The 12,927-nt window shown below is 66.5% G+C and overlaps 1 protein-coding gene across 1 annotated transcript in view; it reads left to right on the top strand.

Annotated features, from left to right (window-relative positions):
* Positions 1 to 12,456, top strand: part of supt16h (SPT16 homolog, facilitates chromatin remodeling subunit) — a gene marked incomplete at its 5' end in the record, with an annotated part of 69,324 nt that extends 56,868 nt beyond the window's left edge. The window contains 3 exon segments of the mRNA XM_078206981.1: positions 4,485 to 4,614; positions 8,391 to 8,465; positions 12,212 to 12,456. Of these exon segments, the coding sequence (XP_078063107.1) occupies positions 4,485 to 4,614; positions 8,391 to 8,465; positions 12,212 to 12,309 (303 nt within the window).
* Between the last annotated feature and the right edge of the window lie 471 nt (positions 12,457 to 12,927).

The raw sequence follows: 12,927 nt of genomic DNA, 5'->3' as shown, positions 1-12,927 counted from the left end.
ACACCCCCTCCCTATCTCTAACCTCCTCCAGCCCCCTACACCCCCTCCCTATCTCTGTAACCTCCTCCAGCCCCCTACACCCCCTCCCTATCTCTGTAACCTCCTCCAGTCCCCTACACCCCCTCCTTATCTCTGTAACCCCCTCCAGCCCCTACACCCCCTCCCTATCTCTGTAACCCCCTCCAGCCCCTACACCCCCTCCCTATCTCTGTAACCCCCTCCAGCCCCTACACCCCCTCCCTATCTCTGTAACCCCCTCCAGCCCCTACACCCCCTCCCTATCTCTGTAACCCCCTCCAGCCCCTCTACACCCCCTCCCTATCTCTGTCACCTCCTCCAGCCACCTGCACCCCTCCCTATCTCTGTAACCTCCTCCAGCCCCCTACACCCCTCCCTATCTCTGTAACCTCCTCCAGCCCCCTACACCCCTCCCTATCTCTGTAACCTCCTCCAGCCCCTACAACCCTCCGAGATCTCTGCGCTCCTCCAATTCCGGCCTCTCGAGCATCCCCCGATTCCCATCGCTCCGTCATTGGCGGCCGTGCCTTCAGCTGCCTGGGGGGTGGGGGAGATCCCACTTCAGGAAGTCCCTCCCTAGAACCCTTATCCTTTAAGACCCTCCTTAATAACTCAATTGTTGATCGAGAGTTGGCTGCCTGTTCCTCAGGGCGGCACGGGTGGCCCAGGGGGTTAGCGCTGCTGCCTCACAGCGCCAGGGACCCGGGTTCGATTCCCGGCTCGGGTCACTGTCTGTGTGGAGTCTGCACGTTCTCCCCGTGTCTGCGTGGGTTTCCTCCGGGTGCTCCGGTTTCCTCCCACAGTCTGAAAGACGTGCTGGTTAGGGTGCATTGGGCCGTGCTAAATTCTCCCTCTGTGTTACCCGAACAGGGGCCGGAGTGTGGCCACCAGGGGAGTTTCACAGTAACTTCATTGCGGTGTTAATGTCAGCCTTACTTGTGACAACAATGAGTACATTTTATTAAAAAACGTAAATTAACATCTCCTGGTCTCCTTGCAGTGAGTGGGTCTGGGACCTTGTCCTGGAGCAGGAATATCTGTTGGTGTCCTGACCGTCCGTTCCCCTCTCCCACTCCTCCATCTCCCGCTTGTCCAGGGCTCTGCAGTTCCTGGTGCCCAGTAAAACTATGAATCCCTCATCCATCCCCACCCCCTGAGCCCTGACCCTGTCTACGGGACCCCACCCACGGTGGGGTCAGCAGTGAGCTGTTCCCCCTCAGCTTCACCAAACAGGCACGGCCGTGGGGAGGAGCGCTTTGCAGGGCAGAGCACGCAGGCCATTCCGCCCATCAAGCGCTTGCCAGACCCTGCTGGCATGTCCCTGTTGGGAGACCTGCCGGAACTTCCCCAACCGGCCATTCGTCCCGCCCCCAGGAGGAGCGCTGGACAGGAGATTGGGGGCTCAGGTCTCCCTGTGGTCTGTGTGTGGGGGTCAGGTACCACCCAGAGGGAGTAGGAACTGCTCCCACAGCGCTGGGCACGGGTTCCATTCCTCCCTCCCGCTCAGGTTCTCCAGCTCCCTTCACTCCCTCCCTCATTCTCCCACTCCCTCCCTCCCTCGCCCGTTCTCCCGCTCCCTCCCTCGCTCCCTCTCCCGCTCCCTCCCTCGCTCGTTCTCCCGCTCCCTCCCTCGCTCCCTCCCTCGCTCCCTCCCTCGCTCCCTCCCTCGCTCCCTCCCTCGCTCCCTCCCTCGCTCCCTCCCTCGCTCCCTCCCTCGCTCCCTCCCTCGCTCCCTCCCTCGCTCCCTCCCTCGCTCCCTCCCTCGCTCCCTCCCTCGCTCCCTCCCTCGCTCCCTCCCTCGCTCCCTCCCTCGCTCCCTCCCTCGCTCCCTCCCTCGCTCCCTCCCTCGCTCCCTCCCTCGCTCCCTCCCTCGCTCCCTCCCTCGCTCCCTCCCTCGCTCCCTCCCTCGCTCCCTCCCTCGCTCCCTCCCTCGCTCCCTCCCTCGCCCGCTCCCTCGCCCGCTCCCTCGCCCGCTCCCTCGCCCGCTCCCTCCCTCGCCCGTTCTCCCGCTCCCTCCCTCGCCCGTTCTCCCGCTCCCTCCCTCCCTCGCCCGTTCTCCCGCTCCCTCCCTCCCTCGCCCGTTCTCCCGCTCCCTCCCTCCCTCGCCCGTTCTCCCGCTCCCTCCCCCGCTCCCTCCCTCCCTCGCCCGTTCTCCCGCTCCCTCCCTCCCTCGCCCGTTCTCCCGCTCCCTCCCTCCCTCGCCCGTTCTCCCGCTCCCTCCCTCCCTCGCCCGTTCTCCCGCTCCCTCCCTCCCTCGCCCGTTCTCCCGCTCCCTCCCTCCCTCGCCCGTTCTCCCGCTCCCTCCCTCCCTCGCTCGTTCTGCCGCTCCCTCCCTCCCTCGCTCGTTCTGCCGCTCCCTCCCTCCCTCGCTCGTTCTCCCGCTCCCTCCCTCCCTCGCTCGTTCTCCCGCTCCCTCCCTCCCTCGCTCGTTCTCCCGCTCCCTCCCTCCCTCGCTCGTTCTCCCGCTCCCTCCCTCCCTCGCTCGTTCTCCCGCTCCCTCCCTCCCTCGCTCGTTCTCCCGCTCCCTCCCTCCCTCCCTCGCTCGTTCTCCCGCTCCCTCCCTCCCTCCCTCGCTCGTTCTCCCGCTCCCTCCCTCCCTCCCTCGCTCGTTCTCCCGCTCCCTCCCTCCCTCCCTCGCTCGTTCTCCCGCTCCCTCCCTCCCTCCCTCGCTCGTTCTCCCGCTCCCTCCCTCCCTCCCTCGCTCGTTCTCCCGCTCCCTCCCTCCCTCCCTCGCTCGTTCTCCCGCTCCCTCCCTCCCTCCCTCGCTCGTTCTCCCGCTCCCTCCCTCCCTCCCTCCCTCGCTCGTTCTCCCGCTCCCTCCCTCCCTCGCTCGTTCTCCCGCTCCCTCCCTCCCTCCCTCGCTCGTTCTCCCGCTCCCTCCCTGCCTCCCTCGCTCGTTCTCCCGCTCCCTCCCTGCCTCCCTCGCTCGTTCTCCCGCTCCCTCCCTCCCTCCCTCGCTCGTTCTCCCGCTCCCTCCCTCCCTCCCTCGCTCGTTCTCCCGCTCCCTCCCTCCCTCCCTCGCTCGTTCTCCCGCTCCCTCCCTCCCTCCCTCGCTCGTTCTCCCGCTCCCTCCCTCCCTCCCTCGCTCGTTCTCCCGCTCCCTCCCTCGCTCGTTCTCCCGCTCCCTCCCTCGCTCGTTCTCCCGCTCCCTCCCTCCCTCCCTCGCTCGTTCTCCCGCTCCCTCCCTCCCTCCCTCGCTCGTTCTCCCGCTCCCTCCCTCCCTCCCTCGCTCGTTCTCCCGCTCCCTCCCTCCCTCCCTCGCTCGTTCTCCCGCTCCCTCCCTCCCTCCCTCGTTCTCCCGCGCCCTCCCTCGCTCGTTCTCCCGCTCCCTCCCTCGCTCGTTCTCCCGCTCCCTCCCTCGCTCGTTCTCCCGCTCCCTCCCTCGCTCGTTCTCCCGCTCCCTCCCTCGCTCGTTCTCCCGCTCCCTCCCTCGCCCGTTCTCCCGCCCCCTCCCTCGCTCGTTCCCCCCCTCCCTCCCTCGCTCGTTCTCCCCCTCCCTCCCTCGCTCGTTCTCCCGCCCCCTCCCTCGCTCGTTCTCCCCCTCCCTCGCTCGTTCTCCCGCTCCCTCCCTCGCTCGTTCTCCCGCTCCCTCCCTCGCTCGTTCTCCCGCTCCCTCCCTCGCTAGTTCTCCCGCTCCCTCCCTCGCTCGTTCTCCCGCTCCCTCCCTCGCTCGTTCTCCCGCTCCCTCCCTCGCTCGTTCTCCCGCTCCCTCCCTCGCCCGTTCTCCCGCCCCCTCCCTCGCTCGTTCTCCCCCTCCCTCCCTCGCTCGTTCTCCCCCTCCCTCCCTCGCTCGTTCTCCCGCCCCCTCCCTCGCTCGTTCTCCCCCCTCCCTCGCTCGTTCTCCCCCTCCCTCCCTCGCTCGTTCTCCCGCTCCCTCCCTCGCTCGTTCTCCCGCTCCCTCCCTCGCTCGTTCTCCCGCTCCCTCCCTCGCTGGTTCTCCCGCTCCCTCCCTCGCTGGTTCTCCCGCTCCCTCCCTCGCTGGTTCTCCCGCTCCCTCCCTCGCTCGTTCTCCCGCTCCCTCCCTCGCTCGTTCTCCCCCTCCCTCCCTCGCTCGTTCTCCCGCTCCCTCCCTCGCTCGTTCTCCCGCTCCCTCCCTCGCCCGTTCTCCCGCCCCCTCCCTCGCTCGTTCTCCCCCTCCCTCCCTCGCTCGTTCTCCCCCTCCCTCCCTCGCTCGTTCTCCCGCTCCCTCCCTCGCTCGTTCTCCCGCTCCCTCCCTCGCCCGTTCTCCCGCTCCCTCCCTCGCCCGTTCTCCCGCTCCCTCCCTCGCTCGTTCTCCCGCTCCCTCCCTCGCCCGTTCTCCCGCCCCCTCCCTCGCTCGTTCTCCCCCTCCCTCCCTCGCTCGTTCTCCCGCTCCCTCCCTCGCTCGTTCTCCCGCTCCCTCCCTCGCTCGTTCTCTCCCTCCCTCGCCCGTTCTCTCTCTCCCTCCCCCTCGCTCATTCTCCTGTGCCTCTCTTCCCCCTCTCCAGGGCAGTGAGGTGGAGGAGCACGACTCGGAGTCGGAGCTGGAGGATGAAACGTTCAATCCCTCCGAAGAGGAAGATGACGTTGAAGATGAAGATAGCGACGAAGATTACTCGTCCGAGACGGAGGAATCTGGTGAGTCTAGGGGTCTGGGGCCGAATAGGGGGTCGGTGCTGAGGGAGCGCCGCACTGTGGGAGGGTCAGTGCTGAGGGAGCGCCGCACTGTGGGAGGGTCAGTGCTGAGGGGCTGAGGGAGCGCCGCACTGTGGGAGGGTCAGTGCTGAGGAGCGCCGCACTGTGGGAGGGTCAGTGCTGAGGGAGCGCCGCACTGTGGGAGGGTCAGTGCTGAGGGAGCCGCCGCACTGTGGGAGGGTCAGTGCTGAGGGAGCGCCGCACTGTGGGAGGGTCAGTGCTGAGGGAGCGCCGCACTGTGGGAGGGTCAGCGCTGAGGGAGCGCCGCACTGTGGGAGGGTCAGTGCTGAGGGAGCGCCGCACTGTGGGAGGGTCAGTGCTGAGGGAGCGCCGCACTGTGGGAGGGTCAGCGCTGAGGGAGCGCCGCACTGTGGGAGGGTCAGCGCTGAGGGAGCGCCGCACTGTGGGACGGTCAGTGCTGAGGGAGCGCCGCACTGTGGGAGGGTAAATGCTGAGGAGCGCCACACTGTGGGGAGGGTCAGTGCTGAGGGAGCGCCGCACTGTGGGAGGGTCAGTGCTGAGGGAGCGCCGCACTGTGGGAGGGTCAGTGCTGAGGGAGCGCCGCACTGTGGGAGGGTCAGTGCTGAGGGAGCGCCGCACTGTGGGAGGGTCAGTGCTGAGGGAGCGCCGCACTGTGGGGGGTCAGTGCTGAGGGAGCGCCGCACTGTGGGAGGGTCAGTGCTGAGGGAGCGCCGCACTGTGGGAGGGTCAGTGCTGAGGGAGCGCCGCACTGTGGGAGGGTCAGTGCTGAGGGAGCGCCGCACTGTGGGAGGGTCGGTGCTGAGGGAGCGCCGCACTGTGGGAGGGTCGGTGCTGAGGGAGCGCCGCACTGTGGGAGGGTCAGTGCTGAGGGAGCGCCGCACTGCGGGAGGGTCAGTGCTGAGGGAGCGCCGCACTGCGGGAGGGTCAGTGCTGAGGGAGCGCCGCACTGCGGGAGGGTCAGTGCTGAGGGAGCGCCGCACTGTGGGAGGGTCAGTGCTGAGGGAGCGCCGCACTGTGGGAGGGTCAGTGCTGAGGGAGCGCCGCACTGTGGGAGGGTCAGTGCTGAGGGAGCGCCGCACTGTGGGAGGGTCGGTGCTGAGGGAGCGCCGCACTGTGGGAGGGTCGGTGCTGAGGGAGCGCCGCACTGTGGGAGGGTCAGTGCTGAGGGAGCGCCGCACTGTGGGAGGGTCAGTGCTGAGGGAGCGCCGCACTGTGGGAGGGTCGGTGCTGAGGGAGCGCCGCACTGTGGGAGGGTCAGTGCTGAGGGAGCGCCGCACTGTGGGAGGGTCAGTGCTGAGGGAGCGCCGCACTGTGGGAGGGTCGGTGCTGAGGGAGCGCCGCACTGTGGGAGGGTCGGTGCTGAGGGAGCGCCGCACTGTGGGAGGGTCAGTGCTGAGGGAGCGCCGCACTGTGGGAGTGTCAGTGCTGAGGGAGCGCCGCACTGTGGGAGGGTCAGTGCTGAGGGAGCGCCGCACTGTGGGAGGGTCAGTGCTGAGGGAGCGCCGCACTGTGGGAGGGTCAGTGCTGAGGGAGCGCCGCACTGTGGGAGGGTCAGTGCTGAGGGAGCGCCGCACTGTGGGAGGGTCAGTGCTGAGGGAGCGCCGCACTGTGGGAGGGTCAGTGCTGAGGGAGCGCCGCACTGTGGGAGGGTCAGTGCTGAGGGAGCGCCGCACTGTGGGGGGGTCAGTGCTGAGGGAGCGCCGCACTGTGGGAGGGTCAGTGCTGAGGGAGCGCCGCACTGTGGGAGGGTCAGTGCTGAGGGAGCGCCGCACTGTGGGAGGGTCAGTGCTGAGGGAGCGCCGCACTGTGGGAGGGTCAGTGCTGAGGGAGCGCCGCACTGTGGGAGGGTCGGTGCTGAGGGAGCGCCGCACTGTGGGAGGGTCAGTGCTGAGGGAGCGCCGCACTGCGGGAGGGTCAGTGCTGAGGGAGCGCCGCACTGCGGGAGGGTCAGTGCTGAGGGAGCGCCGCACTGCGGGAGGGTCAGTGCTGAGGGAGCGCCGCACTGTGGGAGGGTCAGTGCTGAGGGAGCGCCGCACTGTGGGAGGGTCAGTGCTGAGGGAGCGCCGCACTGTGGGAGGGTCAGTGCTGAGGGAGCGCCGCACTGTGGGAGGGTCGGTGCTGAGGGAGCGCCGCACTGTGGGAGGGTCGGTGCTGAGGGAGCGCCGCACTGTGGGAGGGTCAGTGCTGAGGGAGCGCCGCACTGTGGGAGGGTCAGTGCTGAGGGAGCGCCGCACTGTGGGAGGGTCGGTGCTGAGGGAGCGCCGCACTGTGGGAGGGTCGGTGCTGAGGGAGCGCCGCACTGTGGGAGGGTCAGTGCTGAGGGAGCGCCGCACTGTGGGAGTGTCATGCTGAGGGAGCGCCGCACTGTGGGAGGGTCAGTGCTGAGGGAGCGCCGCACTGTGGGAGGGTCAGTGCTGAGGGAGCGCCGCACTGTGGGAGGGTCAGTGCTGAGGGAGCGCCGCACTGTGGGAGGGTCAGTGCTGAGGGAGCGCCGCACTGTGGGAGGGTCAGTGTTGAGGAAACGCCGCACTGTGGGAGGGTCGGTGCTGAGGGAGCACCGCACTGTGGGAGGGTCAGTGCTGAGGGAGTGCCGCACTGTGGGAGGGTCGGTGCTGAGGGAGCGCCGCACTGTGGGAGGGTCAGTGCTGAGGGAGCGCCGCACTGTGGGAGGGTCAGTGCTGAGGGAGCGCCGCACTGTGGGAGGGTCAGTGCTGAGGGAGCGCCGCACTGTGGGGAGGGTCAGTGCTGAGGGAGCGCCGCACTGTGGGAGGGTCAGTGCTGAGGGAGCGCCGCACTGTGGGAGGGTCAGTGCTGAGGGAGCGCCGCACTGTGGGAGGGTCAGTGCTGAGGGAGCGCCGCACTGTGGGAGGGTCAGTGCTGAGGGAGCGCCGCACTGTGGGAGGGTCAGTGCTGAGGGAGCGCCGCACTGTGGGAGGGTCGGTGCTGAGGGAGCGCCGCACTGTGGGAGGGTCGGTGCTGAGGGAGCGCCGCACTGTGGGAGGGTCGGTGCTGAGGGAGCGCCGCACTGTGGGAGGGTCGGTGTTGAGGGAGCGCCGCACTGTGGGAGGGTCCGTGCTGAGGGAGCGCCGCACTGTGGGAGGGTCAGTGCTGAGGGAGCGCCGCACTGTGGGAGGGTCAGTGCTGAGGGAGCGCCGCACTGTGGGAGGGTCAGTGCTGAGGGAGCGCCGCACTGTGGGAGGGTCAGTGCTGAGGGAGCGCCGCACTGTGGGAGGGTCGGTGCTGAGGGAGCGCCGCACTGTGGGAGGGTCAGTGCTGAGGGAGCGCCGCACTGTGGAGGGTCAGTGCTGAGGGAGCGCCGCACTGTGGGAGGGTCAGTGCTGAGGGAGCGCCGCACTGTGGGAGGGTCAGTGCTGAGGGAGCGCCGCACTGTGGGAGGGTCAGTGCTGAGGGAGCGCCGCACTGTGGGAGGGTCGGTGCTGAGGGAGCGCCGCACTGTGGGAGAGTCAGTGCTGAGGGAGCGCCGCACTGTGGGAGGGTCAGTGCTGAGGGAGCGCCGCACTGTGGGAGGTCAGTGCTGAGGGAGCGCCGCACTGTGGGAGGGTCAGTGCTGAGGGAGCGCCACACTGTGGGAGGGTCAGTGCTGAGGGAGCGCCGCACTGTGGGAGGGTCGGTGCTGAGGGAGCGCCGCACTGTGGGAGGGTCGGTGCTGAGGGAGCACCGCACTGTCGCAATTTTTTTTCGCTGAGGGTTTGATTTGACTTCGATTCCGCCCACAGCCAGCGAAGAATCCTTGGGAAGCGAGGAAGAGAGCGGGAAAGATTGGGATGAACTGGAAGAGGAAGCTCGAAGAGGTGAGTTTGGAATAGTTCCTGCATGAACCTTCACCCCGATGTATATAGAAACTACCACACCCGCTGCGATTGAACAGTTTGTGGGAATGAAAAGGAGGGTCGATGAGGGTAGTGCGGTGGATGTGTGTACATGGATTTTAGCAAGGCGTTTGACAAGATGCCACATAGCAGACTGGTCAAGAGAGCAAAAGCCCATGGGATACTGGGTAATACAGCGAACTGGATAAAAAGCTGGGAGCCTCGCAACACCAGGTTAAAGTCCCAACCGGTTTATTCGGAACCACGATCCTTCTGAGCGCTGCTCCTGGCTCAGTGCCACCCAGTAAACCTGTTGGACTTTAGCCTGGTGTTGTGAGACTTCTTACCGTGCCCACTCCAGCCCAACGCCGACATCTCCACATCCATGTGTACTAACAACTTGGACATGAATGTTGGGGGACACGACTGGAGAATTCTCAGGTGACCACAAAGGTTGGCTGAGTTGTGGAGAGTGTGAGGGACTGCTGTAATTTCCAGAACCATGTCGGTGGAGCGGTGGATTTTAACACAGAAGCGTGAGGTGATGCGTTTATGGAGGTCAAACCGTGAGAGGGAATACACCATCAATGGGAATGTACCGAGCAGTGATTGTCTGAGGGACCAGCGGTGGCATGAGGGGGCGACACCGTGGGTTAGCACTGCTGCCTTCTCAGTGCCAGGGATCCGGGTTCGATTCCCGGCTTGGGTCACTGTCTGTGAGGAGTCTGCACGTTCTCCCCGTGTCTGCGTGGGTTTCCTCCAGGTGAGCCGGTTTCCCCCCCACAGTCCAAAGATGTGTAGGTTGGGTGGATTGGCCATGCCAAATTGCCCCATAGTGTCCAAAGATGTGTAGGTTAGGGGATTGGCCATGGTAAATTGCCCCTAGTGTCCAAAGATGTGTAGGTTAGGTGGATTGGCCATGCTGAATTGTCCCTTAATGTCCAAAGATGTGTCGGGTAGGTGGATTGGCCATGCTAAATTGTCCCTTAGTGTCCAAAGATGTGTAGGTTAGGTGGATTGGCCATGCTAAATTGTCCCTTAGTGTCCAAAGATGTGTAGGTTAGGGTGGATTGGCCATGCTAAATTGCCCCTAGTGTCCAAAGATGTGTAGGTTAGGTGGATTGGCCATGCTAAATTGCCCCTAGTGTCCAAAGATGTGCAGGTTAGGTGGATTGGCCGTGCTAAATTGTCCCTTAGTGTCCAAAGATGTGTAGGTTAGGGTGGATTGGCCATGCTAAATTGTCCCCGAGTGCTGGGGGATTGGCAAGTTCCATAGTGTTATGGGGATAGGGCCTGGATGGGACTGCTGTGGGTACAGGTTCGATGGGCTGAATGGTCTCGCCAAATTTGATTATCACCCAAAAGACGATCATTGATGGAGCCTTCCGTCCTAACCCGGACAAATTCCAGAGTGTCAAATTTCAAACCATCACAGCTGTGCCAACAACCCATCGAAAGTATTTGAGCTGGGAATGCGGTTCAGGTTCACGTCCAACGCGTGTGTGGAGATTGGCCCTCTGCAAAGAAGAGGGACGTGTTCAAAACTTGCGGCTTTTAGAACTGTTCGGTGAGCCTCTGGTTCCCCGTTGCGTTCTCCATCACGACCAGAGTAGTCAGCTGGTCAGCACCTTGCGTTCTCTTGTGCGCCCCCCCCCCCCCCCCCCCCCCTTGCCCGCCCTTGTGCTCTCTCTCTCCCTCTCGCGACCCCTCAAAAGTGCCCCCACCCCCCAAAACGCCCTTGCAGCGCTCTCCCTCTCGTGGGCTGTCTTGCGCTCTCTCGCGCACCCCCACCAAGCGCCCATGTGCTCTCTCTCCCTCTTGTTACTCCAGAAGCACCCCCTCTTGCGCCCCCCCCCCAAGTGCCCTCGTGTGCGTGCACTCTCCCTCTCGCGCCCCCCCGAAGTGCCCTCGCGAGCTCTCCCTCTCGCGCCCCCCCCCAGCGCCCTCGCGCGCGCTCTCCCTCTCGCGCGCCCCCCCCAGCGCCCTCGTGCGCGCTCTCCCTCTCGCGCCCCCCCGAAGTGCCCTCGCGAGCTTTCCCTCTCGCGCCCCCCCCAGCGCCCTCGCGCGCGCTCTCCCTCTCGCACCCCCCCCAGCGCCCTCGTGCGCGCTCTCCCTCTCGCACCCCCCCCCAGCGCCCTCGTGCGCGCTCTCCCTCTCGCGCCCCCCCCAGCGCCCTCGCGCGCGCTCTCCCTCTCGCGCCCCCCCAGCGCCCTCGCGCGCGCTCTCCCTCTCGCACCCCCCCCAGCGCCCTCGTGCGCGCTCTCCTCTCGCGCCCCCCCCAGCGCCCTCGTGCGCGCTCTCCCTCTCGCGCCCCCCCCAGCGCCCTCGCGCGCGCTCTCCCTCTCGCGCCCCCCCAGCGCCCTCGCGCGCGCTCTCCCTCTCGCGCCCCCGAAGCGCCCTCACGCGCGCTCTCCCTCTCGCGCCCCCACGAAGTGCCCTCGCGCACGCTCTCCCTCTCGCGCCCCCCCCAGCGCCCTCGCGCACGCTCTCCCTCTCGCGCCCCCCCGAAGCGCCCTCGCGCGCTCTCCCTCTCGCGCCCCCCCCAGCGCCCTCGCGCACGCTCTCCCTCTCGCGCCCCCCCAGCGCCCTTGCGCACGCTCTCCCTCTCGCGCCCCCACGAAGTGCCCTCGCGCACGCTCTCCCTCTCGCGCCCCCCGAAGCGCCCTCACGCGCGCTCTCCCTCTCGCGCCCCCCCAGCGCCCTCGCGCGCGCTCTCCCTCTCGCCCCCCCAGCGCCCTCGCGCGCGCTCTCCCTCTCGCGCCCCCCAGCGCCCTCGCGCACGCTCTCCCTCTCGCGCCCCCACGAAGCGCCCTCGCGTGCACGCGCTCTCTCTCTCGCGCCCCCTGAAGTGCCCTCGCGTGCGCTCTACCTCTCGCGCCCCCCGAAGTGCCCTTGCGTGCGCGCGCTCTCCCTCTGCGCCCCCCCGAAGTGCCCTTGCGTGCGCGCGCTCTCCCTCTCGCGCCCCCCCGAAGTGCCCTTGCGTGCGCGCGCTCTCCCTCTCGCGCCCCCCCGAAGTGCCCTCGCGTGCGCGCGCTCTCCCTCTCGCGCCCCCCCAAGCGCCCTCGCGTGCACGCGCGCTCTCTCTCGCGCCCCCCCAGCGCCCTCGCGTGCGCTCTACCTCTCGCGCCCCCCCGAAGTGCCCTTGCGTGCGCGCGCTCTCTCTCTCGCGCCCCCCCGAAGTGCCCTCGCGTGCGCGCGCTCTCCCTCTCGCGCCCCCCCAAGCGCCCTCGCGTGCGCGCGCTCTCCCTCTCGCGCCCCCCCCAAGCACCCTCGCGTGCGCGCGCTCTCCCTCTCGCGCCCCCCGAAGTGCCCTCGCGTGCGGGCGCTCTCCCTCTCGCGCCCCCCAAGCGCCCTCGCGTGCGCGCGCTCTCCCTCTCGCGCCCCCCCCAAGCACCCTCGCGTGCGCGCGCTCTCCCTCTCACGTGCTCTGTTGTGCTCCCTCTCGCCGTATAAATTGTTGAGAGTTTGAAATTTGGTGTTCTGGCATTTGTCCTGATGAGTCCAAGGCTAAAAGCTTCGGCAGGCGTGTCCGTTTTGTTCGGTTGCGTAGCCCCCGAGCTGCGGGGCGGCGGGGGGGAGGTTTAGTATCCGGAGTTCGGAATTCCTTCCGGAAGGAATGGGGCGGGTGGGCTTGCCGGAAGGGAGCAGGGCCTTGGGGCTGGTGCGGTTGCGACGGGCTGAATGGCCTGTCCTCCTGGTGCTGTAACCTCTGTCTGATTGGTGACCAGCTGACCGGGAGTATCACGAGGAGGAGGAGGATACCAGGAGCCGGAAGAGGAAAGGACCGGTGATCCGGATCAACAGCAAGAAGAAGAGGAGGAAATGATCCAGGGAAGGAGTGAGGGGGGGCGGCGGAGGGTGATCCACGTCTCCCGCTCGGACCTTCGGCAACACCCAGCGCAGACCTTTTTTATGTTCCTTTTGTCGATCCCCTTTTCCAATTCCCCTCCTGTCTATTTTTTTGTTAATATTTCATAGACCAACATGAGATGTGATGATTTCTACAAACGCTATCGGGTTCCTCCCTCCACCTCCCCCTCTCTGAGGTTTGACAAGAGCTGTCTGTGTGTGTGTCTGTGTGTGTGTCTGTGTGTGTGTCTGTGTGTGTGTCTGTGTGTGTGTCTGTGTGTGTGTCTGTGTGTGTGTCTGTGTGTGTGTGTTGTGTCTGTGTGTGTGTGTGTGTGTGTGTCTTTCCGTCTGTCTGTGTGTGTGTGTCTTTCCGTCTGTCTGTGTGTGTGTGTCTTTCCGTCTGTCTGTGTGTGTGTGTGTCTTTCCGTCTGTCTGTCTGTGTGAGTGTGTGTCTGTGTGCATCTTTCCGTCTGTGTGTGTGTGTCTTGCCTGTCTGTCTGTGTGTGTGTGTCTTGCCTGTCTGTCTGTCTGTGTGTGTCTCTTGCCTGTCTGTCTGTCTGTGTGTGTCTCTTGCCTGTCTGTCTGTGTGTGTGTG

This window comes from Mustelus asterias, unplaced genomic scaffold, assembly GCF_964213995.1.
Source record: "Mustelus asterias unplaced genomic scaffold, sMusAst1.hap1.1 HAP1_SCAFFOLD_1936, whole genome shotgun sequence".
Classification (NCBI taxonomy): Eukaryota; Metazoa; Chordata; class Chondrichthyes; order Carcharhiniformes; family Triakidae; genus Mustelus; species Mustelus asterias.
This window is presented reverse-complemented; position numbering and strand designations above follow the sequence as displayed.